This window comes from Monodelphis domestica, chromosome 7 (assembly GCF_027887165.1).
Source record: "Monodelphis domestica isolate mMonDom1 chromosome 7, mMonDom1.pri, whole genome shotgun sequence".
Taxonomy (NCBI): domain Eukaryota; kingdom Metazoa; phylum Chordata; class Mammalia; order Didelphimorphia; family Didelphidae; genus Monodelphis; species Monodelphis domestica.
Genome location: NC_077233.1, coordinates 280,584,202 through 280,609,209, shown reverse-complemented (window position 1 = coordinate 280,609,209; position 25,008 = coordinate 280,584,202). Strand labels below are relative to the sequence as shown.

The following is a 25,008-nucleotide window of genomic DNA, read 5'->3' as shown; positions in this document are numbered from 1 at the left end:
GCTAAGTGTGTTGCCCTTGCCTAAGGCATGAAGGCGACTTACCTCGGACTGCGAGCTTTGCCAGGTTCTCGGGAGACCAAGGGATTTCAGGTAGGCCGGACTCTCAGCTCTCACTTCCTTCAGCCAAGATTTCAAAGAGGAAATCAAAGCTGAAACGCCTTGTCTGAGGCCCTCCTGCCCTCCTGCCCTCCTCCCGAAAGCAGAGGCAAAGCAATTCTCTTTCCCCCTTTGCAGTCTGCATAGCAGTCATTTGGCAGCTGGATAAACGTGTGAAAAACAACTCACGCACATACAAATGCGGTTGGTTCTTTTTCTGCTTTATTCTCCATCACACTCTTTTGAGAACTGGACTTCTTCCAGCAGGGGGAGACCCCAGACCAAGTCTGCCCAACTGGAAGGAGTCGCACAGGAACTGTGAGCAATACATCTTGGCACACAGACAGCCTCGTTCTGAAAACCCTCCCTTTCTGTAGCGTGCTCGGCAGTACCCAGATTCATCTAATAGCAGCCACTAGAAAACCTCTCTCTCCCCGAGGCGAGACACAGCATCCAAGGCTTCCGCTCGCTTGGTTAGGGGTTGTCTCCCGGCGTAACCCCCCCCCCCCCCCGAGAAAGCTCTGTCTGAAGGAAGGTGCCGACATCTCCCACGGGCGGGCCAAAGCTCCTTTCCGTAGAGCGGCCACCCAGGAAAGCGCCGACTTCCTTCAGAGAGGCTCAGAGGCTCTAAACTCCCTGCCTGCCAGTCAGACAAGCCGTGCTCGTCTCTACTGTCACCAGAAAACGGAGGGCAGCACCCAGGAACAAATGGACCGTAACTGGTGCCAATAAGGGCCCCCTCCCGTCCCTGGCCAGGATTTCCGTGGGGTCAGTTCAGTGCTGGTGACATAGTTTGGGGTCCCCCGAGGGGCCGCGTGTACATCGGCGTTACAGGACGGGAGGAGGATCTCTTCTGTCCGGTGCCACCCGAGACAGGCTGTTCAGTCCGAGCCTCGAGGCTGTCTTTCCCAGGGAGAGGAATCGAGTGAGGAGAGGCGGGTCTGGCTGAGCGAGCTCTCGGGCAGAGAGCCCCGAGTGGCTCCGATCCACACCCAAGAAGCCGTCCACTCAGCGTGCTTAAGAAAGTACTTCCTTTATTGTCCCGAGCGTCCGCCTGGTGCCGGCTGGCCACAAGCCCAGACGGCTCTACCTGCCCTTGGCCCGACGGAGCGAGGCGCGCTTCAGAGCTCTCGGGGCCGCGGTGCGTGCCTGCCTCGCGTCTAGGCGAGCAAGAGCTCGGGGGCCGTCACGGCGCGGTACAGGGCGAAGCCCATGTCGTCGATCTCCCACTCCTGCAGGCCGCTGAAGAGGTTGACGTGCCGATTGAAGTAGCAGGGGAGGGCGCCCTCCTCCAGGTAGCCGACGAGCTCCGCGATCGCCTGCTGGAAGCGCTCGGCGAGGGCGTCCTGGGCCCAGGCCGTCTCGGCCTCGCTGAGGTGCAGGATGACCTGGGCCAGGTGGCTCACGCCCAGCCTCTTCAGGGAGGGGTGGTGCTTGCAGACGCCCCGCAGGAGCTGCAGGCAGACGCGCCGGGCCCCGGAGTCCGCGCCGTCCAGCTCCCGCAGCTTGGACGCCTCGGCCTGGTAGAAGTCCTGCTGCCACAGGTTCTCCAGCAGGCCCTCCCGGGGCCTGGCCAGCAGGGAGCGAGCCTCGCCGGCCGCGGCGGGGAACAGGGCGATGCTCAGCTCGAGCTGCTCGTGCTGGACGTCCAGCAGGAGCTCGTCGGAGGCCACCCCGGGCCGGATGAGGCAGTCCATCATGCTGCCGATGGCCGGCCAGTTCACGGAGCCCACCAGGGCCTTGCGCAGCACCTCGAGGAGGGTGCTGGAGGAGAGGTAGCCGCCCACCAGGAAGCGGTCCCAGGGGCTGCTCCCTCGCGGGAAGTACTCCAGCTCGGTCCTCCGGATCACCCAGTAGTGAGGGTCGTTGGCGATGGTGTCCTCCCCGGGGATGAAGGTCCACAGGCCGGGCTCCAGCACCAGGGGCACCAGCAGGCACGTGCGGTCAGCGGCCACGGCCTCCAGCCCGTCGTGCAGCGGGCTGCTGGGGGCCAGGTCCCCGAAAGGCAGCTCGGGGAACCGGCCCCGCAGGTAACTCTGGAGCTCCTGGGCGATGTCCCCGGCCAGCCGGGTGGCCAGGGCCACGTCGGCCTCGGACACCACCACGTGGCTCTGGTAGTAGGCGAGGAGTCTCTCTTGCAGGGTAAGGCAGAGCGGTGGGGGGGGGCTGGGGCCTCTGGACCCAGGCACGGCCGCAGGCTCTCCGGACAGGTCTGGCTCTGCAGGAAGAGGAAAAGGGGCCTGTGAGAGGTTGGGGAATGGAGGACCCTGAACCGCCCACAGCCCCCCACGACTTTGCTCCATCTGTTCATTCATCTCAGAGACATCCAGCCTGAGAACAGGGAGCCCCCCCAAGACGAGGAGTGACGTCATCTCACAAGCGGTCAGCTGACTTTGAGGGTCACGGGATGACGAGCAGCTTAGCTCGAACGCTACAAGACCATCCTATACAGACGCACTCGTCGGTGTGAGCAAGACTGAGGAGAAGCGCAAGGCCCTCTGGGAGGCGCGTCCCAGAACTCCGGGGAAAGGGCTGGAGCAGCGACTTCCTGTCCGGAGGGGCGGGCGGGTAGCGCTCGTCTGCCTCCGGCTGACTGGAGGAGGAAAAGCCCTGAATGGCGGGCGAAGATCTAGAAAAGGGTCCAGCCATCCTGCAGCGAGCGGAGCCACGGGAGACGGCTCCAGAGCAATCTACCGCTGCTCAGGGTCGCAGACGGGGAGCTGGGAGTTGGCCAGGAGAGCGGGAGGCTCCCTCTGGCGAGGGAGCCTGGCTGGATCCCTCAGTGGGCCGCCCGTCTTGTAACAGAAGAGGGGCGGATGATCGCTCTCACACCCCGAGGTCACAGCTGGGCATTGGGGGAACCCAGAAGTGGAAATACTCTATCTCTGGCTCTCGGTCCCCCCGTTATATCTTTTTTAAATAGAGAGCCAGGCCACAGAAGGGAGGTCCTGGGTTCAAATCTGGCCTCCGCCACTTCCCAGCTGGGGCCCTGGGCTCGTCTCTTTACTCCAGCGGCCTGACTCTACGGAAGGCGAGCGCTCCAAAGGAAAAAGGCCACTTGTGAATGTCCGCTTCCACAGGAAGCAGCGATGAACAATCAGGAAACCTCCTCTGGGTCCCCCGATGCCTTCGATGCCTTCTCCAGCGGGCCGGAGGTGAGAAAGGGCGAGGCCGGGTTTACCAACAAATGAATGAGAATCAGTAATGTGCAGAGCGCTCCCGCAGGGGCCGCGGGGCTGCGGTCAGTGGAGGAGGCCGGGATGCCCCTGCTGCCACCTCCTGGGGAGACGGACGGACGAGCCTAGTCGGGAACAGTCCGTGGAGCTCGGAGCAGCAGTTCTCCCAGTGCGGGCCGAGGGTCCCGGGGCACCCACAGGATCTCGGTCCCCAAATGGAACTATCGGGGGTTCTAACCCACACAAACAAGCTCCTTGAGGGGTGAGCGGAGTTCCTCTAAAGGCTGACAATCCCCGAATCCGAGTAGTGGCAACGGCTACAAAAATCCAGGAGGGGCCTAGGAAGACCTGCTGTGTGACCCTGGACAAGTCACCTAATTACCCAGCCCTGACCTGGCCCAGTGCTGCCTGGGAGACAGAAGGGGGGGCTTAAAAGAGGCGAAATCCAGTCCTTCTACGGAACCTCGGCAGGCAGGCAGAACCCTGTTGTAGAGATGAGAAACCCCCCGGGCTTCCTGCCAGCGGCCCCCCCTCGGGGAGGGGGCAGAACCCACCTGGGGCGCGGGGGGCCTGGGCGGAAGGGGGCCGCGGCTGGCTCAGGTCATCTCGCCGCGGCTTCGGCCGTCTGGGGGAAGCCTTGAGCAGACTCAGCTCCTGCCAGCTCTCCTCGATGCACTTCTGCTCGGCTTTGCCGTCCTCCGTGTCGGGCGGGCTCGTGGCTCGGTCGATGAGCTGGAGGGCAGACGGATGACACAGTCAGGAGGCCGCCCGGCTCGGGCAAGGCCACGGAGCTCGCCGCGCGGCTCCTCCCTCGAGCTGGCTGCCGCCCCGTTACTGCTGCTAAGCAGACACTGACGGAGTGAGGGGGTCTGGGGGGGTCTATGAAGTGTGCCTGGGCGCGTGCTCCGGATCGCCCTCTTATGGGGGGGAAATGACACCAAGTAACTTCCTGGCGAAGGAGGCAGGTGACGTGCCCAGCGTGGCTGCCTTCAGCACCACCCGCCTCCCCCTGGCCCGCGGGGGAAGGGCCCAGGCCGGAGTCATCCGGACCCGGAATGGGGATGAAAGGGCGGCTGGGGCTCCTCTTAAAGCCCTGCGGAGCAGCACAAAGTCAGAGGCCCCCAGCTCCAGGGCCAACTAAACGAGACCCGGCGCCATCCCAGGCGAGGGAGCAGCCATGGAAGCGCCAAGGAGCCCGGGAGGGCCTGGACGTTCCGCCTGGGCCCGGCCCATTCCTGGCCTCACGGCCAAAGGGTCAGGGATGAAAGGAGATGGAGGCGCCCCCTGCGCAGCGCAGCCACAGACCAAGGAGCCCTGAGGGAAGGCGGCCTCCAGAGGAAGGGCCGGCCCCAAGGACTGAGCCTGCTTGTCCAGCAGGGTTCTCGCCTTCCTCCAGACTTTTACTCAAGGGATAACAGTGTGGGTGGAAGATGAGGAAAATGCTCTTCCCGGCTATCGAGGACAACGCCCAGACCAAAAACACCCTCCAGCCCCCAAGACTAGGAAACATTCCCTCTGAAGAGGCCCCCTGGCCCCAGCAGCCCCCTCTGAAGGGGCCCCCTGGCCCCAGCAGCCCCCTCTGAAGGGGCCCCCTGGCCCCAGCAGCCCCCTCTGAAGGGGCCCCCTGGCCCCAGCAGCCCCCTCTGAAGGGGCCCCCTGGCCCCAGCAGCCCCCTCTGAAGGGGCCCCCTGGCCCCAGCAGCCCCCTCTGAAGGGGCCCCCTGGCCCCAGCAGCCCCCTCTGAAGGGGCCCCCTGGCCCCAGCAGCCCCCTCTGAAGGGGCCCCCTGGCCCCAGCAGCCCCCTCTGAAGGGGCCCCCTGGCCCCAGCAGCCCCCTCTGAAGGGGCCCCCTGGCCCCAGCAGCCCCCTCTGAAGGGGCCCCCTGGCCCCAGCAGCCCCCTCTGAAGGGGCCCCCTGGCCCCAGCAGCCCCCTCTGAAGGGGCCCCCTGGCCCCAGCAGCCCCCTCTGAAGGGGCCCCCTGGCCCCAGCAGCCCCCTCTGAAGGGGCCCCCTGGCCCCAGCAGCCTCCCGGAAGGGAGGAGGATGCTCTGCTAGAAAAGTTCTGGTTGGGCTAGTCGTGTTCTGAGTGTTCTCCAGAAGAGGGGACAGACTTTCACTGAATGGGCCACCATCACCCTCCGTCTGGGGAGACCCTCACCTTCAGACCCAGGGCCCGTCTAGATCATCCAGCCGTACCAGAGCTTGGCCTCTTGGGAAGCCCGTTCTCCCAAGCGTCCTTCACCCTTTAGGCATGTATGTATGTGGGGAGGGGGCAGAGGGAGAGATGAGGGTTCCATCCCCAGGTTGTCTCCTGAAAGCCAGCTTCAGCATAGGGCTATCGCCTCTCCCTGACCCACCCCTTGGTCTTACCCGCTTCACTGCCAGGGTCGCAATACCCAGGACAGCAGCACCACCCACACCTAGTACCAGCCTGGCATTGGCCAGGAGGAAGTCCACGGCACTGCTTAACGGGTCTTCATCTCGGTGCTTTCCCCTCTTCTGGGAGAACTCTGCCATGATCCACCTGCTGAGACAGGAAAGGGTAGAGGCAGAGGTTGGGAGGGGAAACCCCTGAGAGTGAAGGACAGGAGGCCCTCCCCAGGGATTGAAAAGAAGAGAAGGTGCAGGATGGGCTGGGCAGCATTTGTCGTAGCCATAAGGGAGCAAAAATGGTCCATCCACAGGCCTTTTAAAATTAAAGTTTGCCGGAAAAGACATAAAAGGGCCACCTTTCCTTCTCTTCAAAAATAAAACTACTGGGCAGGCTGGAGCAAGTACCCCCCAGCCGGGGGGAGGGAGGGTGGCGGTGGCGGGGGATAGAGGTGGAGGGAAGAGCATGAAAAATGTAACCATGGAAAAATATTCTTAATTAATTAATTGAAAGTTTTCAATAAAAAAAAAAACATATGCAGAACCCTAAAAAAAAAAACCAAAACCAACAACAAATATCCCCCAGCCATGATCTAGGCAAGAGAAGAATGGCACCTGAGACAATTCTGAGACCTACAAGAAAGAACGTCATCCACATCTAGAGGAAGAACTGTGGGAGTAGAAGCACAGAAGAAAAACAACTGCTTGATCACATGGGTCGATGGGGATATGATAGGGGATGGAGACTCTAAAGGATCACCCTGGTGCAATTTTCAACAATAGGGAAATAGGTCTTGATCAACGACTCATGTAAAACCAGGTGGCATTGTGCTTTGGCTATGGGAGGAAGGTAGGGGTAAGGGAACCATGGAAAAATATTCTAAATTAATTCATTAAATAAATTTTCTACTTAAAAAAAAAAAAGAATGGTACCTGAGAGGTTCCAGTAATGGACAATTTTTATGACTTTCTATCCCTATCTAGTGTCCAAGAAGCCTTCACTTCTGGACCTTCCACCCCAAATACCTGGATTTGTAGCTAAATTGTGTGTGTGCTTATCTTCCCTTCTCTGGATGTTGGTTTCTCCATCTCAAGACCCTTCTCTGTGCCTCACTCCATCTTCCAAGGCTGTAGACTCACAAAAACCATCTTAAGCCAATGACCATGAAGACACTGAAACCAGTATTAAAGAAGAGGCCAAATCAGGAGTCGGGCACAGCCAGCGTGTGGTTCAAATACAAAGTCATGTTTCCTGAGCCCCAAGAATCGGAGGGCAAAGAAAGTGTGGTCCCCTGTAAACCTTAAAATTTCTTAGATTTATAAATGTTGGAAATTTCCCCATTGGGAAATTTCATACTTGAAAAAATCTCCTACTGATAGTAAGAACTCTATTGGAATGTGAAACGCCTTGGCATGGGAAGTTCCTCCTCCTCCCTACTGAAAACTACTTTAGGACAGAAACCTTTTACTGAACAATGGAAAGGGCTTTGACCTATGCTTAAGCATAGAACAGGAAGTTCTTTGAGTCATGATTGATTTTAGAATTGATACAATGGAGATACTTGGAATCAATCTCCACCCCACTCAGTCCTAACAGGATTTAGGAAGGGCTGCAGCAAAGGATCAAGATTTAATTATTTGAGAATATGACCTTCAACAGACATGTGCAAAGCCAGAGACCTCTGGGCGGTCCTGGGTTAAGCTAGAGCCACCATTGGCACAGGGAAGACATGGACAGTGATTGGTAGATGTGAGAACTGAGGGGAGGGAACTTGGATGGTTTCCTTAAAGATAGAGGGGTCTGAGGTTGTTGTTGGGTGGTTGGTTGGAGAGATTTTGGCTCTGAAGGAAGCTGGAGGTGGAGATCCCTGAGACTGTTTCTCCATTTTGGTCACGTGAGTGATAGGGACTGATCTCGTTTCTTTGCCCCAGCTATCTAAGGGCTTGGGCCTTTTGGCCCAGCCTAAACAGAAGGGGTATTTAAGCCCTATTCCCTTCTCTCCCCTTTCTCTCTCCCTCTCTCTCTCTAATTCCTTTCTTCCTCCTGTTTGTAATTAAACTCCATAAAAGGTTGACGGCTGACTTGAGTTTTCATTTAGGAATTACATAGCTGAATTCCTTGGCGACCTTAAATTAATATATATCAGTCTTTTAAAGTGATTTCCTTGTCACACCCCCCAGTTTGGCGGGGGGAGAGAGAAGTGCCGTTTTGTTTTGTTTTGTTTTGCACAGAAATGCCAACACATGCAGATACCATCAGAAAAGAGGTTAAAGGTGCCAGGAAGAGGGAAGGGGAACCGATCACTTTCGGCTCTTGACAAATGAATACCACCCCCAAAACACACACACACACACAACCTCCTCCTGGATCTTCTGCAGAAGCAGAATAAAAGCCAACAGTATAAGGAAGGGCTCAAAAAACTAATTTAAAAAAACCAACAACACATCCATTGAGGGCTAAAATGGAGGGGAAACAGCAAGGGCAAGATAACAAACTCCCTCAGATGCTGAGAATTTCCTGATCAAATGCAAAAAACTACAGAAGTTCATGTAATGACCTCCCCAGACATCAGAAGGGCAGTGACCTGGCCTGTCAAGCCAAGTTCCCTTTCAACTCCGCATCTCTGACTTACTCGTTCTGGAATCGTCTGTGCCTTGCAGGGAAGTTGCCCGGGTAACTAAATGCCCCTACTCCTCAATGCCAGGGAAATTAGTCAGGCAGCGCCCCAGCCCCCAAAGTCCTTCTGCCATGTTGCTTGTCTTCTAGAGACTAAAATAGATTCCATGTGGCTCTCACTGCCACTTGTTCTGCCCAAAGTCATAACCCCTTCAGAGGGTTGCACCAGCATCCTGCATCAAAGAAAAAACCACCAGAAAACTCAGTGGACGGAGAGCCAAGTCTAGAGATGGAAGGTCCTGGGTTCAAATCTGACCTCCGGCACTTTCTAGCTGCGTGACCCTGGACAAGTCATTTAACCCCCACTGCTCCTCGGCCTTAGAATATTGATTCTAAGATGAAGGTAAAGTTAAAAGAAGAAAGCCAAGAGGCTCCTAGCTCTCAATCCAACTCAATTAGGTATGGCCTTCAAGGTAAAGCACTTCACTTCTCTTCCTCATCTGTAAAACCTGAGATAATTCCTGCCCTGCACCTTTAGTATTGTTCTACGGACGGATGGGAAACCACTTGGTACTGGTGTCCTCTGGTGGGGGGGGTTTGAAAACACTGCAGCTGGCACTGGTGCCTGGACTGGCTGAGAAGGCTTTTGGACCGAAGCAATCAGAACTGTTATCTTTACGGAGACGGGCTTTCTTTGTGGCTGAAGCAAAATTCAGCTGACCGGAAACATTCGGCTAACAAAATAGCAGATTATTGTATCTGGACGGATGGGCCTCGGAAGGGGGAGTTGCGGGGGGAGCCAGGAGTATGGGGGTCTCTTCTCCGCTCTCCCCCCAAACTCGGGCCCTCTACAGATGCTTGGAATGATTCCAGGGAGGAATCAGGTCCTGCTCCACTAAGTGAGAAGGAACTATTCATTCAAAAACTGTTCTCTGGGAGGCAGCTGGTGGCTCAGAGAGAGCCAGGCCTGGAAACAGGAGGTCCTGGGTTCAAATGTGGCTTCAAGCATTCTCTAGCTGTGTGACGGGGCAAAAAGCCCCAACTGCTTTTCTGCCTTAGAACCAAAGCACAGAACTGATACTAAGGCAGGTGACAACGGTTTTAAAGAAGTTCTCATTTAGCCAAAACAAGGCGGATCACATTCGTATGAGCAGGTGTAGCCCTTCCCGCCTTGGACTTCCCTACACAGGAGCCACCTGAGACCGCTTCAACCTTTTTCCTGGTCCCAGATCTGAAGAAGGGTTTCCCCAGCAGGCTTCTCGGAGATCCCAAAACAAGGGAAAAGTAGGGCTGAAGGGACTAGAGGCTACTGCAGCTCGGGTAGTGCCTGGGGTGGGGGCTCCGGGCTGCCATCTCTTCTGGGCCGTCCATCCCTTCCTTACGGCCACTTCCTGGGAGAGGACAGCTCTGCCTTCACCAGCAACGTGCTCCAGTCCTTCACGTGGCAGATTACAAGTTCACCAAAGCTGAGGGGAAGCTCGTGGCTCCGTAGATTGACAGCTAGTCCAGAAAGGCCAGGTCCTGGGTTCAAATGTGGCCCCAGATCCGTGACTTTGGGACAGTCACTTAACCCCGGCTACGATTCTAAAACAGAAGGGCTAAAAAAGGACGCTGGTGGGATTGTATCTAGCTCCGACTCCAGTCACTGCTTTCCATCCTGCTGTAGGCTGTTTAGAATAAAGTTACAAAAGGGGAATTCTTGTTTGTTTTCCGGTTAACTGTGAGGCCCTGGGCTAGTCATTTCCCCCTTCACAGGTTCCTTATTTCCTTCTCTGCGATGCTCCCTTGGAATTATGCCATTCTGTGGTTTCTCCAGCTACTAATTGGGAATTTTGCTGATCAAAAGTACCGTGTTTTGAGACTGGTGGACGGTGAGCGGCCCCCTCATCAGTCAGCTCTGGGGTCTCGCAGAGCCACTGCCATCCCCCTCCCTGGCGGAGTCTAAGCATCCCCGGCTGGGGAAAAGGGGGCTCGTTTAAGGCAGAGGCGCTCTTCAGCCTGGGGTTCACTAGGACCGTCAGGCCCGTGACGATTCCATTCTGCACGGAGTTCCCAGCTCAGCCATTCCTCCTCAGTTCGGCTGCTGGACAAGGGCTAAGGACGGGCCTGCTGACTCGCCCGTTAAAAATAAAGCTGGGCAGCAGCAACTCCAAACACCAAACGGAGCTCCGGGGCAAACTCCTCCCACTCTGCCGCTAGACTCGGGCCACGAGCCGCCTTTCTCGGGCTCTCCGTCCTCGGACCGCAGAAGGGACGGTTCTATTTAGCACAGACTCCGGATCAGCTGGAAGCCTGTCGCTTCCCACGAAGCCCGCGGTCTCCCTCCCCGCCTCCCAAGTGACCCCGACGCCTTCCTCACTCCTCCACGCCAAGCCCAGGAGCCCCAGCTGTGAAGTGGCCCCGGCAGCCTTCCAAGTCCCGGTAGGACCCGCATCCAGGAAGGGCGCGGGTCAGGGGGCTTCGCGGGCTGGAGCTGAGGAAGGCGGCACGCTGAGGCGGTGGCCCAGGTCCCAGGCACTCGCGGCCTGACCTTGGGGAGGGCTCTCGACCCCTCCGACTCCCGACTTCTTCATCGGTAAAAATAAGGGGTCGAGGCGTGGGGATCCCTTTCAGATCAAGGTCTTCCCTAACCCTGGTCCCGCGGCAAGGTCTCGAGCGTTCTCTAACCAGGGCAGGAGGGGGGGAACCTGGGATGCTTGCCCCTTCCCAGTCAGATTCTTACGCCCCCGCCCCTCCCCCCTCCCCCCTCCCCCTGCAGACCCCGGGGGGCGGCCAAGAAAGGAAAGAGACGAGGGGGCGGTGGGGGCATCATTCGCAGCCTCTGGCCTCCGCGGGGCCGGCGCAGGCGCAGTAATCGCCGAGGCTCTCCCTTCTGCCCACCTCCCTGCCCCTCCGGTGGGAGGTCAAGGACACCCGGCCCGGGACCGGGGCTTGTCTCCCTCCTTACACCCCCAAATACTTCTCGTACCCTGGGTGTCTTTTGTTGGGGCCCCTCGGGCAACCGACTTTCCTACCTCCACAGCTGATTCAGCGCATCGCCAGGGAAGAGAAGGCCCAGCCCCCCGTGAGTCCCCCGGTCTCCTCTTCTTCCTCCTCCTCCTCCTCCTCCTCCGCCACCAGCAAATCCGAGGACTAGTTGAGTCTCTAACCTCCAGCCACCACTTCCCAGCGCGCAGCCGCAAACCTGGAGCCAGTGGGGCGGAACCCGGACGCTAGTCTCGGTCCGGACGGATTACCCGAGCGCCCAATCAGAGCCATAGCGTCCAGTCCCTGGCGTTCCAAAACAGAACGAAGGACAACCAATCCCCAGAAGCCGCACCCCCTCTTTAACGGGCATTCCCTGCCCGAGGCGGGGCGTCCTGTGGAGGCTGCAGAAGTGTGACTTTGGCCTTAAAGGTACAGGACTGAATCCCCGGTCCTGGAAGGGCCCCGGGAGCTGGTCGGCATTCAGTATTGGATTCCTCCACCCTCTCGGAAGTGGTCATTGTGACTACGGAACGTTTGTGACGTCGCCTTTCCGGTCCAGAGAGCTCGGCCTGGAGCACGTGGTACGGTCCTGGGCGGAGTCAGTCAGCCCTCGGTTGGCTCCGTCACGAAGGGGGTGAAAGGGCGCTCCCGGAGTCCGAGCTTAAGTTACGCCTCTGACGCACGCCGGGAGTGGCGCCGGCGGAAGGCTTCTGCTCCCCTGATTCCAGACTATCCAAGTCTATTAATTGCCTAGTGCATGAGTCATTCAAAAGCCCTTTTTAGAGCTCAGTTCAAACGTGGCATCAGACACCAGCCGTGTGACTCTGGGACTCGCTTAACCTCCGCTGCCCCGTCCTTGACGCTCTCAGAACGGCTACGAAGACCGACGATGAGGGTTTTTTAAAAAGCGAAGCCCTGGAGAAACCGGAAAAGGCCAAAAAAGAAGCCCCCCTCAAAAGGCCTACAGCCTCATGGGAGAAAAAACACGCGCATAATTAGGGGCCGGCTGTGCAGGTTAACTTAGGGAGTAGTCTCTGAAGTAGGGAAGATCTGCAGAAAGAGGGGATTTTTAAATTGTGGGGGTTTAGATTTTTTCCTTTATTCAAAGATATTTTATTTTCCTAATTACATAAGTTTTCCCAAAATTATAATTATAATTATAAGATCCATAGTGATCATTGTTGTAGGAGAATACTCCTATAAAACCAAAGCTCAAAATAAAACGGCAAATAAACTAATATGGAAAACGGTATGCTTTGACTGCATTCCAACGGCAACAGTTCTTTCTCTGGAGTTAGACAGCATCCTATCATAAATCATGTACATGGGGTGGATGTTTCTGAGACTGGGCTCTCCTTCAGTCCCCCATTACATAGGAAAAGATATTTTAAGTAGGGGAATGATGACAGAAGGTAAGAATGAAGGAGAAAATAGCACTTTTGTAATGGTTAAAAAATAGAAAAGCAGATTGTTGGAACAGGTTAAGTAAGTAATTATCAAGAACTTTTAAATTCAGTAACCCACGTTTCTAAACCACTTGTTACATGAGAACTTGCTCTCTTTGAGTTTGTGTAGTAGGAGACTGCTATGGAATAACACAGGCAAAATCTTCACAAGTTCAGAAGGTAGAAAAATAACTCTGAACCCAAAATGGAGTTTCTGACAAGCCTTTACAGAGAAAATTGCATCAAAGAGATAGAGTAAGTTTTCAACCTATAAAAATATTTGTGGCCTCTTATACTATAAAGGTCACACAGACCTAGTCAAATAGATTCATTATCTCATGGTTCCAAGCTGAACAAAGTAAATTGGAACAAACTAGCAAACAAGCCATACCAGTTTTAAACACTGAGTTTGCAAAATTCTACATTTATTTACAAAATGTGAAAGCTGCATTTTAAAGAAGTCACCAGGGAAAGGATTTATTTTCAGGTCACAGAGAGAGCCAAAGGTTCAGCATCAGGGAAATTCTTTCACAAATCTTTAGCTAGAAGAATCTTTCCACAAATACTTTGGGAGGTTTTTAAAGATGTTACATTCCCTTCTTCCTCTCTTTGTTTTCTTATCTCAGGAATGTCAAAAGGCTTCCCTTAACACTGTCATTCCATGAGTCGGGTTTTAGTCCATGAGAAGTCTTGGTTTCAAATGTGGCTTCAGACACTTTCTACTTGTGTGACCCTGGGCAAGTCATTTAATCCTAATTGCCTAGCCCTTAAACTCTAATGCCTTGGAACTGATACTTAGTAAGAGTTTTAAAAACAATTGTAAAGCAGTTTGAATGAAATTAGATATAGAATAATTCAGTTATTTTAAGGGAAATTCAGTAGAGGTTTGGCCCATGTAAACAACTACAGGTAACCCTTCTAAATCAAGACTTCCCCCATCTCAGTTTCAATGTATTGCAGGTGAGCATAAGAAATAAAATGGGAATTTTGGGGGAGTTTTGCAGAAGACCAGCAGATGACATAGAAACTCAGAAATGCATAAACCATACATATAATATGGTATGATGGTATGATTTTATCTTTTAATACCATAAATATAAATTAACAATTTATTTTACTGTAAATACTCCATAAAAGAAAAATACAAAATTCGTACTTCTCTGGTATGCAGAGAAAGCCAACAAATTTTAAGCAGATTTTTCCAGAATATGGCATCCCTGTGATGTGGAAGGGATACCTGTATTTATTAAGTGAAGGAAAGGCAAACACAGATCCTGTCTTCAAGGAGCTTCTCGTGGGGAGACTTGACATGTAGATCAATTGAGAAATAAAAAAATATATATACAGAGTAAATGTGAGATAACCTTTGAAGGGAAGGTTTTGAAAGATGAAGGGGTCCTAGAATGGCTTCTTGCTGAAGGTGAGATTTGATCTGCATTTCTTCATGGAATGAAGACGGCAAGATATTCTATGGTACTGCACCTCTATGAAGAGAGACCCCGAGATACCAGAAGAGCAAATTGGAATGGTCACCATGCAACGATGAGGGTGAGGGAAGAAGATCTGGGGAGCAGCTTATACCATCAGGCAGCTTCCTTTTTTAATGATGTGCTAATCAGTTTCTATGCTACAGAAGAAATGCAAATGCTTTCAACAGAGATAACTTTGAAGGGTTTATTTTGCTCCCCAAACTGCACCAGCTGGCAGGTACATGAGCTGCTCTTCCTGCTCTTGTTCTCCTTCCTGACATTTCTCCCTCCTCGATCAACACATCTGGGATTGTGATCTTAGGTACCAACTGTGATGGCTTTCTTATCCTTATGGGATATGTGAACTATAAGAGTCGAAGATCTACAACTGTGTGGCGAAAATGTCTTGGCTGATACAGGAAAAACAAAAACCAAGTCTCCAAGCCAAAAAGAAATAGGTTTACTGAGAGAGGGATCCAGGCTCACAACAAAGCTGGTCTCAGGTTCGGTACCCAAAGACCTCGAGCCTTGAAATCAGTCCCCTGTAAAGGCACTTTTTGCAGAAGTGGCGTCAGGAATACGGAGCCATTGGAAGCAAGTGAAGTTCTTTGGCCCAGGATAATGCACAGTGTGCATACAGGGTGTGTCTTTGTACTGTGTTCTGTATGCAGGGAAGGTAGGGGATTTCACATTCACATCTGGAAGGGAAATCCAAGCCTCACGTTTTAGGGATGAAAGAACTGAGGCCCACTTGGGCAAGTTAATAGATTTGTCTAAGGTCACAGGAGCAATAAGTATCAGAGGCCCCAAAGCATGAGATTTGGATCTAGCTCAGTACTTTTCAGTACTGCATACAGAAAAGTTAGTTATAAAAGTTTTTACAGATCTTTTCCACTTTACTTTGGTTAATTGTCCTTCCATTTCCTTTTCTTAATTTCAATTTCAATTTATTTTATGTACTGTGTTTACTACCGCTTCACATCTGGATTACTGCTTTAAAAAATGTTAAATTGTTTATGTTAAAATTCCCCAGTAACTCTCTCCCTCCCTTCACACACTAAAGAAGGCATCATTTGAGGAAATGATATATGCACATATAAAATTATCTTGCTTGTTTCTATTTATTGGTTCTTTCTGTGGAGGCAGACATACCCAAGGCATTCTTCAAATATTTCTGTTAATTTTATTTGTTGCTTTCTTCAGCCTTGAATGTGTGCTTGAAATTTTTTTGCTTAGTTGGAACTCTTGGCAGGCTTTTTCCAAACTGGCTTAAGGATAAAATATTGGTGTTAAATGAAACTGTGCACTTTACATTTGTTGTTGAAATGATCCTGGAGTGTCTTCACCATTACTCCCATGCCTATAGAAGTGCTCTACAAATAAAAGGCTCTGCTTCAAGCATCCCGGAGTCTCCTTTCTTTCACCAGTGATAGTTTGGAGGAGGCCAGGATTTCCTTCTCAAATTTCAACCCTGAAGGTCAGTTAATAATAACTTGGTATGACTCAGGCATCCAGGAACTTACCCAAACCTTGTCTGAACTACTGTGGGCCAATCAGTGGGCAGAAGGGACTAGCGTGGATTCTGATGGCACCAGCCATACTGAGGGGTTAGTTTCCTTCATGCTAATTCCTCATATCTTCCCATAGATGCCATATTGTCTCATCCAGCAGTCATACTTTTCTCTACACAGATTTTGGGAAGTCTCTGTTAATCTGTGGGAACAGATATGATGATATCTCACTCTCTCAGAAATTGTATCATTTATAATAAGCTTACAAGTTGTTTTTTTAAACCCTTGCCTTCCATCTTAGAATCAACTGTGAATTGGTTCCAAGGCAGAAGAGTGGTAAGGGCTAGGCAATGGGGTCAAGTGACTTGTCTCAGGTCACACAGCCAGGAAATGTCTGAGGTCAGAAGTTGTAGGTTTATTGCATATTTTTAATTTATTATTATTTATTTATTTTTAAACCCTCACCTTCCATCTTAGAATCCATACTAAATACTAAAATACTAAAACCCTTACTTTCTGTCTTGGAATCAATTCTGTGTATTGGTTCCAAGGCAGAAGAGTGGGAAGGGCTCTGCAATGGGGGTGAAGTGACTTGCCCAGGGTCACACAGCTGGGAAGTGGCTGAGGCCATATTTGAACCCAGGACCTCCCATCTCTAGGCCTGGTTCTCCATCCCCTGAGCTACCCAGCTGCCCCCTATTGCATATTTTACAAAATGTGTTGATCACAAATATTCCCAGCCAATAAAGAGTTCATACATTTTTAGAGCTATGTTGGATGCAGCCATCTCTAATCTTACTTTTTTTACCTCTTACCTTCCAGCTTAGAATCAATTCTAGGTATTATTTTCAAAGCAGAAGATAGGTAAGGGCAAGGCAATGGGAGATAATTGACTTTCCCAGGGTCACACAGCTAGGAAGTATCTAAGACCAAACATGAACCCAGGAACTCCCTTCTAGGCCTGGCTCTCAACTACTGAGCTGCCCAGCTGCCCTTTAATCTCATTTTATAGAACCTGAGGTTTAGAGAAGCTAGGAAACTAGAACCCACAAATCCTGACTCAGTTAATCTGATTCTCCTTTTTATCCCCTTATAATATCCTGCCTCATTATCAAAAGGGTTAGAGACTGAATGGGTAGGCAGGGAAGTTTTAAAGCTAGACTTCAAAATGATCTACTCTCCGGAAGGGCTTGGGGCAGTCCTGTAGGGCTTCAATGGGAATTTTATCAGCGGTAAAGTGATCTTAGGCGTTACCTCTTCCGTGAAGACCTCCCTCATCTTCGCAAATGAAAGTGGAGTTTCCTTCACATTTTTGTGGCCTTTCTCAGATTCAATGCAATATCATAACTTTGTGACACATATGTGGGTTGTCTATGCACTTGGTAAGTATCCCACTTTGGACACTGAGCCATTCTGTCAAATGGTTCGAGCTATTACACAAGTGCTCTTATCACAGTCTCTTCAGAAAGCTTAAGTAAGAGACTCTACACTGCCATGACATGGGGATCCAAGAAACGGGGCAAGTTAAAAATCTGTCTAGACTTTGAATTTAAAGTAGGGGATAAAATTATTTCATTTTAACCCTAATTTTATTTGTCATATTGTTCAAAATTGTTTAAAAAGGTGGGAGGATATCTATGGTTTTCATCCACCCCATATCTTGAATTTCCTTTCTTTGCCAAATGACCCACTTGTTAGAAGCATACTCAGGTGTTATCAAAACAAAAAAGCTATCTGTTCAAGTATTTTCATAGTAGCATTGTAGGTAGTTTAAAAATCAAAGAAACCGTAGTATCCAACAATGCAAGAATAATAGTTTAAATTTTTAAACAATAATAATAGCTAATATTTACATAATACCAACTGTGTGCTAAGAGTTTTGTAGTTATCTAATTGTAAAAGATAGATGGCTTTAAAGAATCCCTTGCAAAAAAGCCAGTTGCTGATAGGGAGTGAAATGAGCAGGAAGAAGAGAACATTGTACACAGAAACGGAAACATTGTGGAATGATCAAATGTGGGAAACTTTGCTACTAGTAGCAAATGCAACAATCCAGGACAATCCTGAGGGACTTATGAGAAAGAACTGTGGGAGTGGAAACACAGAAGAAAAGCCAGTGACTGGTCATTTGTTTATATGGGCATGTGATTTGGGGTCTTGGTTTTAAAAGATTGCTCTATTACAAAAATGAAAAATATGAAAATAGGTATAAGTGATAACACATATATAACCCAGTGGAATTGCTTGTCAGCTCCAGAATGGGGGAGAGAAAATGAATCCTATAACCATGGGAAAATATCTTAAAATGTAAAATCCAATCAGTTGCCTTCTTATATTTTCATTAAGCATGCTTTTCCCCCCAGGCATATTCTTGATTTACCCCTAGATTATTCTCCTAAAGATTTTATTTAAGGGGAAACTAGATGGCTCAGTGGATGGAGAGCCAGACCTAGAGACAGAAGATCCTAAATTCAAATTTGGCCTCAGAGACCTCCAAGGTGTGTGACCCTGGGCAAGTCACTTAACCCCCACAGTCTAGTCCTTACTGCTCTTCTTGCCTTGGAACTAATACACAGTATTGATTCTAAGCCAGAAAGTAAGGTTTGAATAAAAAAAAAAAAGCAAAGCTGCTGATGTTTCTCGATTCCCTTTAGGAGGCATTAACTCCAACTGTATAACCATTATTTTGGTATTTTCCCCTCCCTTAAGTGTTTTGTCAAACAATTCTCTCACGTGCCTTCATCTAGAATGTTTTCCAGGTTCCACGCTTCCCCCCCCCCCCTCCCCTGCCCTGGAGTTGACAAGCTATTCCAATCATACGCGTCTCATTGTGCCGGCCTGATGCTGGTGTTGCTTTTGTGTCTGATCCAGCAGAGCATCATTCTTACTCCTCCAGGTATAACGTGACTGGAGGACGGATACAGACTGTCCTAGAAGCTGTCAGCTTTGCCTCAGTTTACCCATTTGTTGCTTTCTGGCCCCAAAGACTCCCAAGCAGCCAGGGCCGCCTCTCTCCTAGGGTGAGCCCCCAAACCCCGACTCTAAGGCATCCCTCTCGCCCGGAAGCCCTAAGGGCCTGCACCGGCATCCTGAGCTGGCTTTTCCCTCAGCCGGAAGCCGGGGGCATCCCCTTTCGTCCGTAGAGATCCACGGCCAGGGGGATGGGGGAGGGCACAGCTTGGAAACCTGCACGAGCGTCGGGATTCCGGCTTTACGGCACCCGGGACCCTGGGCAAGTCCCTTTAAGGGCGGAGGAAGGGGCGCAGCTAGGCGGCTCCTAGGCGTGACCGGCCGCCCCGAACGTGCCCAGGCAGGTTGCTTCCAGCGGCGGCCTAGGAACGTAGGCCGGTTCCGAACCTCGGTTTCTTCCCCGGCGAGATGAGGAAGGAGGCTGGCCTTCCGGACACGTGGTCCCGGTTCCCGGGGAAGGGAGGAAGTCCGCTCTAAGCATTTCCCGTGTGCACCGTAGTGGGGGAAAGAATGACCCAGAAGGGCTGTATGGGAATGAAGGAAGCCCGAATTAAGCACTTAATGTGTGCAGACTAGGAAGGAAGGTTGGCGCCGGGTCCGAGGGGGCGGTCCCTGGTCCCGAGGCGAGGCCATTCCCGCGGGTGAAATCCTGCGTATTGGCGTGGACTAATCAGTAATTGTGAAAGAACTAGCTCGGAGAAAAGGTTTTCTCCTCCTCCTCCGCCCGGGTTCAAATCCCGCTTTGGATATGTAAGACCACTTTGGGCCAGTGCTCTCTTCGGATCCGATGCCCTGCTGGACGCCCCCCTTCCCGGACAACAATCCAGGGCTCCCGGCTTCCTCATAGCTCCCGAGGCCGGGACTGCGCGGGTTAAAGGGGCGGGGCGGGGGCCTGGGGAGGGGTGGCCCGGCCGAGCCCGCCCCCCCGGTTCCCCGCCGGCCCCGCCCTGCCGCTGCCCCACCCCAGGAACCTTCTCCAGCCTAGGGGAGGCGACCCTTACTGCTGCCGCCGCCGCCGCCGCCGCCGCTTTAGCAGCTGGGGTAGCCATGGCCGCCACCGGGGTGCTGCCCTTCATTCGGGGCGTCGACCTCAGCGGGAACGACTTCAAGGTAGGCTTGAGACGTGGGCGAGGAGCTTGGAGTCGGGACGCGGCCCTCCAGCTGCACGCCCGGAACTCCCGCCGCACGTCCCGGGGTCTGGGGGACTGTTCTCAGGCTCGGTCCGGCGGTTCCACCCCTCCCCCCATCTAGGACCAGGAAAGGAGGCATTTCCAGGGGGACCGGCCGGACCCACGGGAGAAGCGCGGATTTCCTGGGTCTTTGCCTTTCTCCCCGCGGCGATCCGGTACTCTACTCCTAGGGTTCCGGGATCATCGATTTAGGGGTGCAGGGCACCTTGGAGGGTCCAAGCCTCGACCCTGACGGATGAAGAAACCGAGGCCTAGGGAGAGGTTTAAGTGATTTGTCCTCTAGTCACACAGGTAGAAAGTGATAGAGGTAGGACTCGAACCCAAGACCTTGGACTCCAGATTCAGGGCGTCTCCCACAGAGTCACTCCGTATTGAACTATCCTCCCCTCCTTCCCCCAAAGAACGGGTGGCACGGTGCCCCTCGGCGTCTTTGAGGCCAGGCACCACCTGAGGGAGGCGCCCAGGCTCTGACCCCCCTCATTCTGCAGAGGCAGAGGAGGGGGAGGGATGGAGCCCGAACACCCTGCTGGGTCCGTGGGCCAGCCCCGACCGCCCCCCCTTCCGGGCTCTGCTCCTCGGGTTCGGGAAGGGTTCTTTGACTCGGGACCCCGTTCCGTCTCTGGCCCAGCTTCTGAAGTCTCCAGCGCTTCCCCCCCCCCCCCCCCCATCTCCCAGGAACTTCTTTAAAGCCACCCTTTCTGCCTCAGTGACCCTCCGTGACGGGATTAAGTGACTCGCCCAGGGCCACACAACCAGGCGTGAGCCGGCCTGGAGGTGAGCCTGGTGCCCCCTCCGCCCTGCGACCTAGGACCAGCCTTTTGTTTTATCTTTAAAACCTCTGGCTTTGCACCTTAGATGCAATGCCGGGAATTGGATTTGAGGCCGCTGAGGGCTGCGGAAGGGCTTAGGCGACTCCCCCGGGGCCATTGAGCCGGCCTGACCGCCTTTAAAGCCGTTGAGCTCCACCTGACCCTTGTCCGGAGGAGAGACGTCCCTAACTGCCTCTCTGAGGCTCCTGGGCCCGCGGGGATGTGTCTTCCTCCCTTCGGGGAGGGCCGCCTGGGAAGCTCAGCTGCGCCTCAGGAACAGGAAAAAGGTGCTTTTCTTGGACATTAACTCGAGGATCTCGGAGCGTCCGGCTGGGTGACCCTGGACAAGTCACTCGACCGCACTGCCTCACCCTCCCCACTGTCCCGCCTTGACCGCAGGGGAGGGTCAAAAGAGAGAAAGGAAAAGGCGAGAGCTTGACTCAGTCTAGCTGGGTTGGGGAGGGGAGTGCCTCGAGGTGGGCCAGGATAGGAGCAGAGCTCGGCCCAGAGGACCTCCAAAGCTCCTGGTGGTGGGAGCGGACCAGGGGAGAGAGCCCACTCAGGAGTCAGGTTCGGGGTTCCAGTCCCGTCTCTGCTCCTAATGCTGGACTAATGGGCTAACCTCAGTCGCTTCATCGAGTCCCATTAAGTGATGCTGAGACTTTGGGTCAGAGCTGCGATCCTAGGGGAACCCCCCCCCCAATACCCAAGAAGCGCATTAAAGGGGGCCGCACTGGCTCTTCCTTCCTTTTGTATCCCAGCTGATTGCACTCCGGTCACCCAGGACGTTCCCCCCTTACTTCCTGCTTCTTTTTTCTCAATTACCTGCAAGTAAACACTGAGCTCCACATTCTCTTCCCTTCTGCGGCCACGCAAAGCATTTGGTCGTGTTGCGGAAGAAAACAGGCCAGAGCCCCGGAATAGTCACGGGCCTTGCCGTCTTCAGTCGGCCCTGCTCTGAGGGAGGAGAGGGGTGTCACCAGGCTCTGCAACCCGGGGGCTCATGGACTGCCCGCAGTTACGTGCTTGTTGGCCCCCATCCCATGGAGGCCCTCGGAGGGCAGCTACTGTCTTTTGCCCTTTTTTCCGATCTATCTTTCCGCTCATCACCGTCCCTGGCACACAGTAGGGGCTTAATAAGGGTTGATGGATATGATTCACTGACTGCAGAGAAATGAAAAGAAGAACGATTGATCTCCTCATTCAGGGGTCGGTCCGACTTCAGCTGCTTCCTAGTTAGTGTCTGTGAGCCAGTCACCGAGATGATGCAGTAATGAGAGGCAGCTGGGGCTGCCCCGGCCAGAGAGCCAGGCCTGGAGACAGCCTGCTGAGTTCAAACTAGCTGTGAGCCCTTGGGAAAGTCACTCTACCCTGCCCGCCTCGGTCTCTTCATCTGTAAAACGAGCTGGAGAAGAACGCGGCCACCACTCCAGTGGCTAGATCCTGCCAAGAAAACCCCAATGGGGTGAGGAACGGCAATGACCAGACCAAAGCATGGGCTAGTGGGCGAGTCAAGTGCTGCCTCCGGTGCCTATTTTAATTTCAATTCAGTCCAGTCACTCTTTAAATGATAGATTGCCAGAGAGTTTCCTCCTATCAAGGGAAGGAGTTTGCATACGATGAAATCATAGACCTGGATCCGTGTCCCAAACCAGACCAAGCCCCTTGCTGTGTACCGAGTGCCTTAAAGTTGACGTGCTTTTACACACGTTATTTACATACATTGTGGCTCATCTGAGCCATACAACAGTTATGGAGAAGTAGGTAATATTTTACTAGGATTTAGAGAAATTTGAATGATTTGTTCCTGGTCACATATAGGTAGAGGCAGAAGTAGGATTTGAATCCAGGCCTTCCTGACTCAAAGTCTAGCATTCTATCCACAAAGCTCATTCATTTTTGTGAGTCATATCCAATTCTTTATTGACCCCATTTGGCATTTTCTTGGCAAAATATTGGAGTGGTTTGCTATTTCCTTCTCCAACTCATTTTGCAGATGAGGAAATTGAGGTAAACAGGGGCAAGTGACTTGCCCAGGATAAGAGGTGGGATTTGACCTCTATAAGACAGTGATGGTGAAACTTTTAGAGATAGAATGCCAGGTCCCACCTTCACCCCACCCCCAGAGCCTGAGTGCTGTGCTCCTCCCCCACACCAGTTTTGGGCACACCCTGCCCCCTCCTCCCCTTACCCCCCACAGTAGAGGGAGTAAGTACTCCCAATTGGACTGCTGGGCAGAGGGGCTGGAGAATGGGGAAAATGTCATCAGGCATGGTAGAGAGGGGGAGGGGAGCAACTCCACCTGAGTTCCTCTGCCATTCTAGTAACAAACTTGGGGGAGGGGCAGGAAGGGGAGCTGCATGCCACAGAGTTCTCTGTGTGCCTCCTTAGGTTTGTCATCACTGCTATAAAAGGAGTCTTCCTGATGCCAGGCCTGGCACTCTACTGCGCCACCTAGAGGCCCCACTAGGCTGTACAACCTCTCTATTAAAATGATGGGGTGAACATCCTCTCCAAGGCTTCTTCTACTTCTTTTTTTCTTTTCCTTTTTGAAAAAAAAAATTCAAAGATAGTTAATTTTCCCCATTACATATAATAATGATTTTCAACATACATTTTACCCAAAATTATAAGATCCAAATCATCTCCCTCCCTGCCCTCTCCTTGGAGACGGTCCATATGTTTTTGTGCAAAATGCTTTCTTATTGGTCATTTTGGTACAAGCACAGCGTATATAACCCAAACCCCAGGACAAAAATGCAAATTCACTGGTGTAAAAGAGTAGGTTTTGATCTGTGTCCCTCGGACCCAGCGCTCTCCTGGACGTGGATCGCGTCCCTCAGCATTGGCCCCGATTAGTGCCCCCTTGGTCACCACACGGCATGGCTGTTACTGTGTGCAGGTTCTCTTCTCTCCGTATCAGCCCGTTCGGACCTCTCCTGCTCGTCGTTCCTCGCAGCACTGCAGCATCCCATCACCGCCACATTCCCCAATGGATGGCCGTCCTTCAGTTCCCGATCCTTTGCCCCCACAAAGCTGCGGTGACTGTCCGTGTCTAAGGAGGGCCTCTCCCCTTTTTAGAACCATCGGATCCATTCACAGCCCCAGCCAGGACACATTTGGGGCCAGCTTTACCACCTCCCCCTCCAGCATCGATCACTTTCCTCCCCCTGCAATCTTGTGGGCTCTCCACTCCCTCATGCAGCTGGGAGCCATCTTTGGCATCACCTCCTTCGCTGATGGCTGAGGAAAGGAAGCCCAAAGAAGTTCTTCTCTTAGTCCCATAGTGGCTAGAGCTCTGGGCCCAGATTCAGGAAGCCCCGAGATCGAATGTGCCCTCAGACACTCAGCTGTCCTGAACTGTAAAATCCGAATGAACAAAACACCGAATTCTCAGCATTTCTGAGAGGATCAAATGAGATGATCCTTCTACAGGTGGTGTCGGACTCTTCATGACCCAATTCGAGGTTTTCTTGGCACAGGTATTGGAGCCGTTTGCCATTGCCTTCTTCAGCTCATTGGACAAATGAGGAAACTGAGGCACAGTTAAGGGACTTGTCCAGAGTCACGAAGCTAGTCATCTCTGAGGCCAGATTTGAACTCAGGACGATGAGCCTTCCTGACCCAGGATCTGACCCAGGTCCTCAGACTTCAAATCCTTTTCACCTCACCAGGGATAGGGGCCTCATCTGTCTCTGAACGGTTTCCCTCTGGACAAAGTTCTTCCTTCTCCCCGCCTCCAGCCTAGCCCAGCCTTGACCCCTGGTAGGAGTGAGTGTGGGAATACTGGTTGGCTTTAGGGAGCCAGCATCTCCTGCCCTCCTCTGGGGTGGGGAGGGCCCGAGTCCTGGATGAGGAATGCAGAGGCTGTGGACCGAGAGCTCCCCGGGCTTCTCAGAGGCCTCCATCCCTCTTGCTGCCCCTGGGAAGCCTCTCCATGGTGGATTATCTGGGACCACATTAAATCCCCAGCCTGCTTCCCCTCTGCCCCAGACCTGGTCCTTGGGAATTCGGGGAATGCACACTCCATTTAAAAATAACTTGACAGAAGTAGAAAGGAAAACCTGGCTCCAAGAGGCACCCAATCCCATTCTGTCCATCAGAGTTTGCCATTTGGATCCACCATCTTCTCTTATCTTTCAAGATCTCCTCATTTCCTTCTTCCCTGGAGCCCCAAGAGAAGAACAGCCTTTTCCTTCCCTGGGATCCCGGGACCAGCTTTCCGGTGGCTCTTCTCACATCCTAGTTCCCAGCTCTAGCAATCAAAGGGACTTTAAAAGTCACCTGACCCAACTCTTCCATTTTATGTGTGAGGAAACTGAGGCCTGGTAGGTTATGTGATTTGGGCCAGGTTGCAGTGGAAGTAGAAGAGCCAGGTGGGATTCGCGTGG

At 52.7% G+C, this 25,008-nt stretch overlaps 2 protein-coding genes across 9 annotated transcripts in view; one reads left to right on the top strand and one right to left on the bottom strand.

Moving 5' to 3' along the window:
- Positions 1–301: 301 nt before the first annotated feature.
- On the bottom strand, positions 302–12,181 carry MIEF2 (mitochondrial elongation factor 2). 7 transcript variants are annotated; one of them, XM_007497861.3, is made up of 5 exons: positions 11,271–12,181; positions 6,666–6,812; positions 5,640–5,793; positions 3,827–4,004; positions 302–2,314 (listed from the first exon to the last, which is right to left on the bottom strand). In XM_007497861.3, the coding sequence occupies exons 3-5, from the start codon at positions 5,784–5,786 to the stop codon at positions 1,257–1,259; spliced, it is 1,383 nt and encodes a 460-aa protein (XP_007497923.2). In that variant the 5' UTR covers positions 5,787–5,793; positions 6,666–6,812; positions 11,271–12,181; the 3' UTR covers positions 302–1,256. The 7 variants fall into 7 exon arrangements, with proteins under 7 accessions (XP_007497923.2, XP_007497922.2, XP_016279247.2 ...); XM_007497860.3 differs by having other exon boundaries at positions 5,640–5,796; positions 11,271–12,180; XM_016423761.2 differs by lacking the exon at positions 11,271–12,181 and adding an exon at positions 8,273–10,515 and having other exon boundaries at positions 5,640–5,796.
- A 7,335-nt stretch (positions 12,182–19,516) lies between these two features.
- The window catches only part of FLII (FLII actin remodeling protein), a 33,972-nt gene continuing 28,480 nt past the window's right edge, over positions 19,517–25,008 (top strand). For both annotated transcript variants that reach the window (XM_056803922.1, XM_056803923.1), the window contains exon 1: positions 19,517–19,728. In XM_056803922.1, coding sequence (XP_056659900.1) covers positions 19,666–19,728 — 63 coding nt within the window. In that variant the 5' untranslated portion in view covers positions 19,517–19,665. The remainder of the gene's footprint in view (positions 19,729–25,008) is intronic.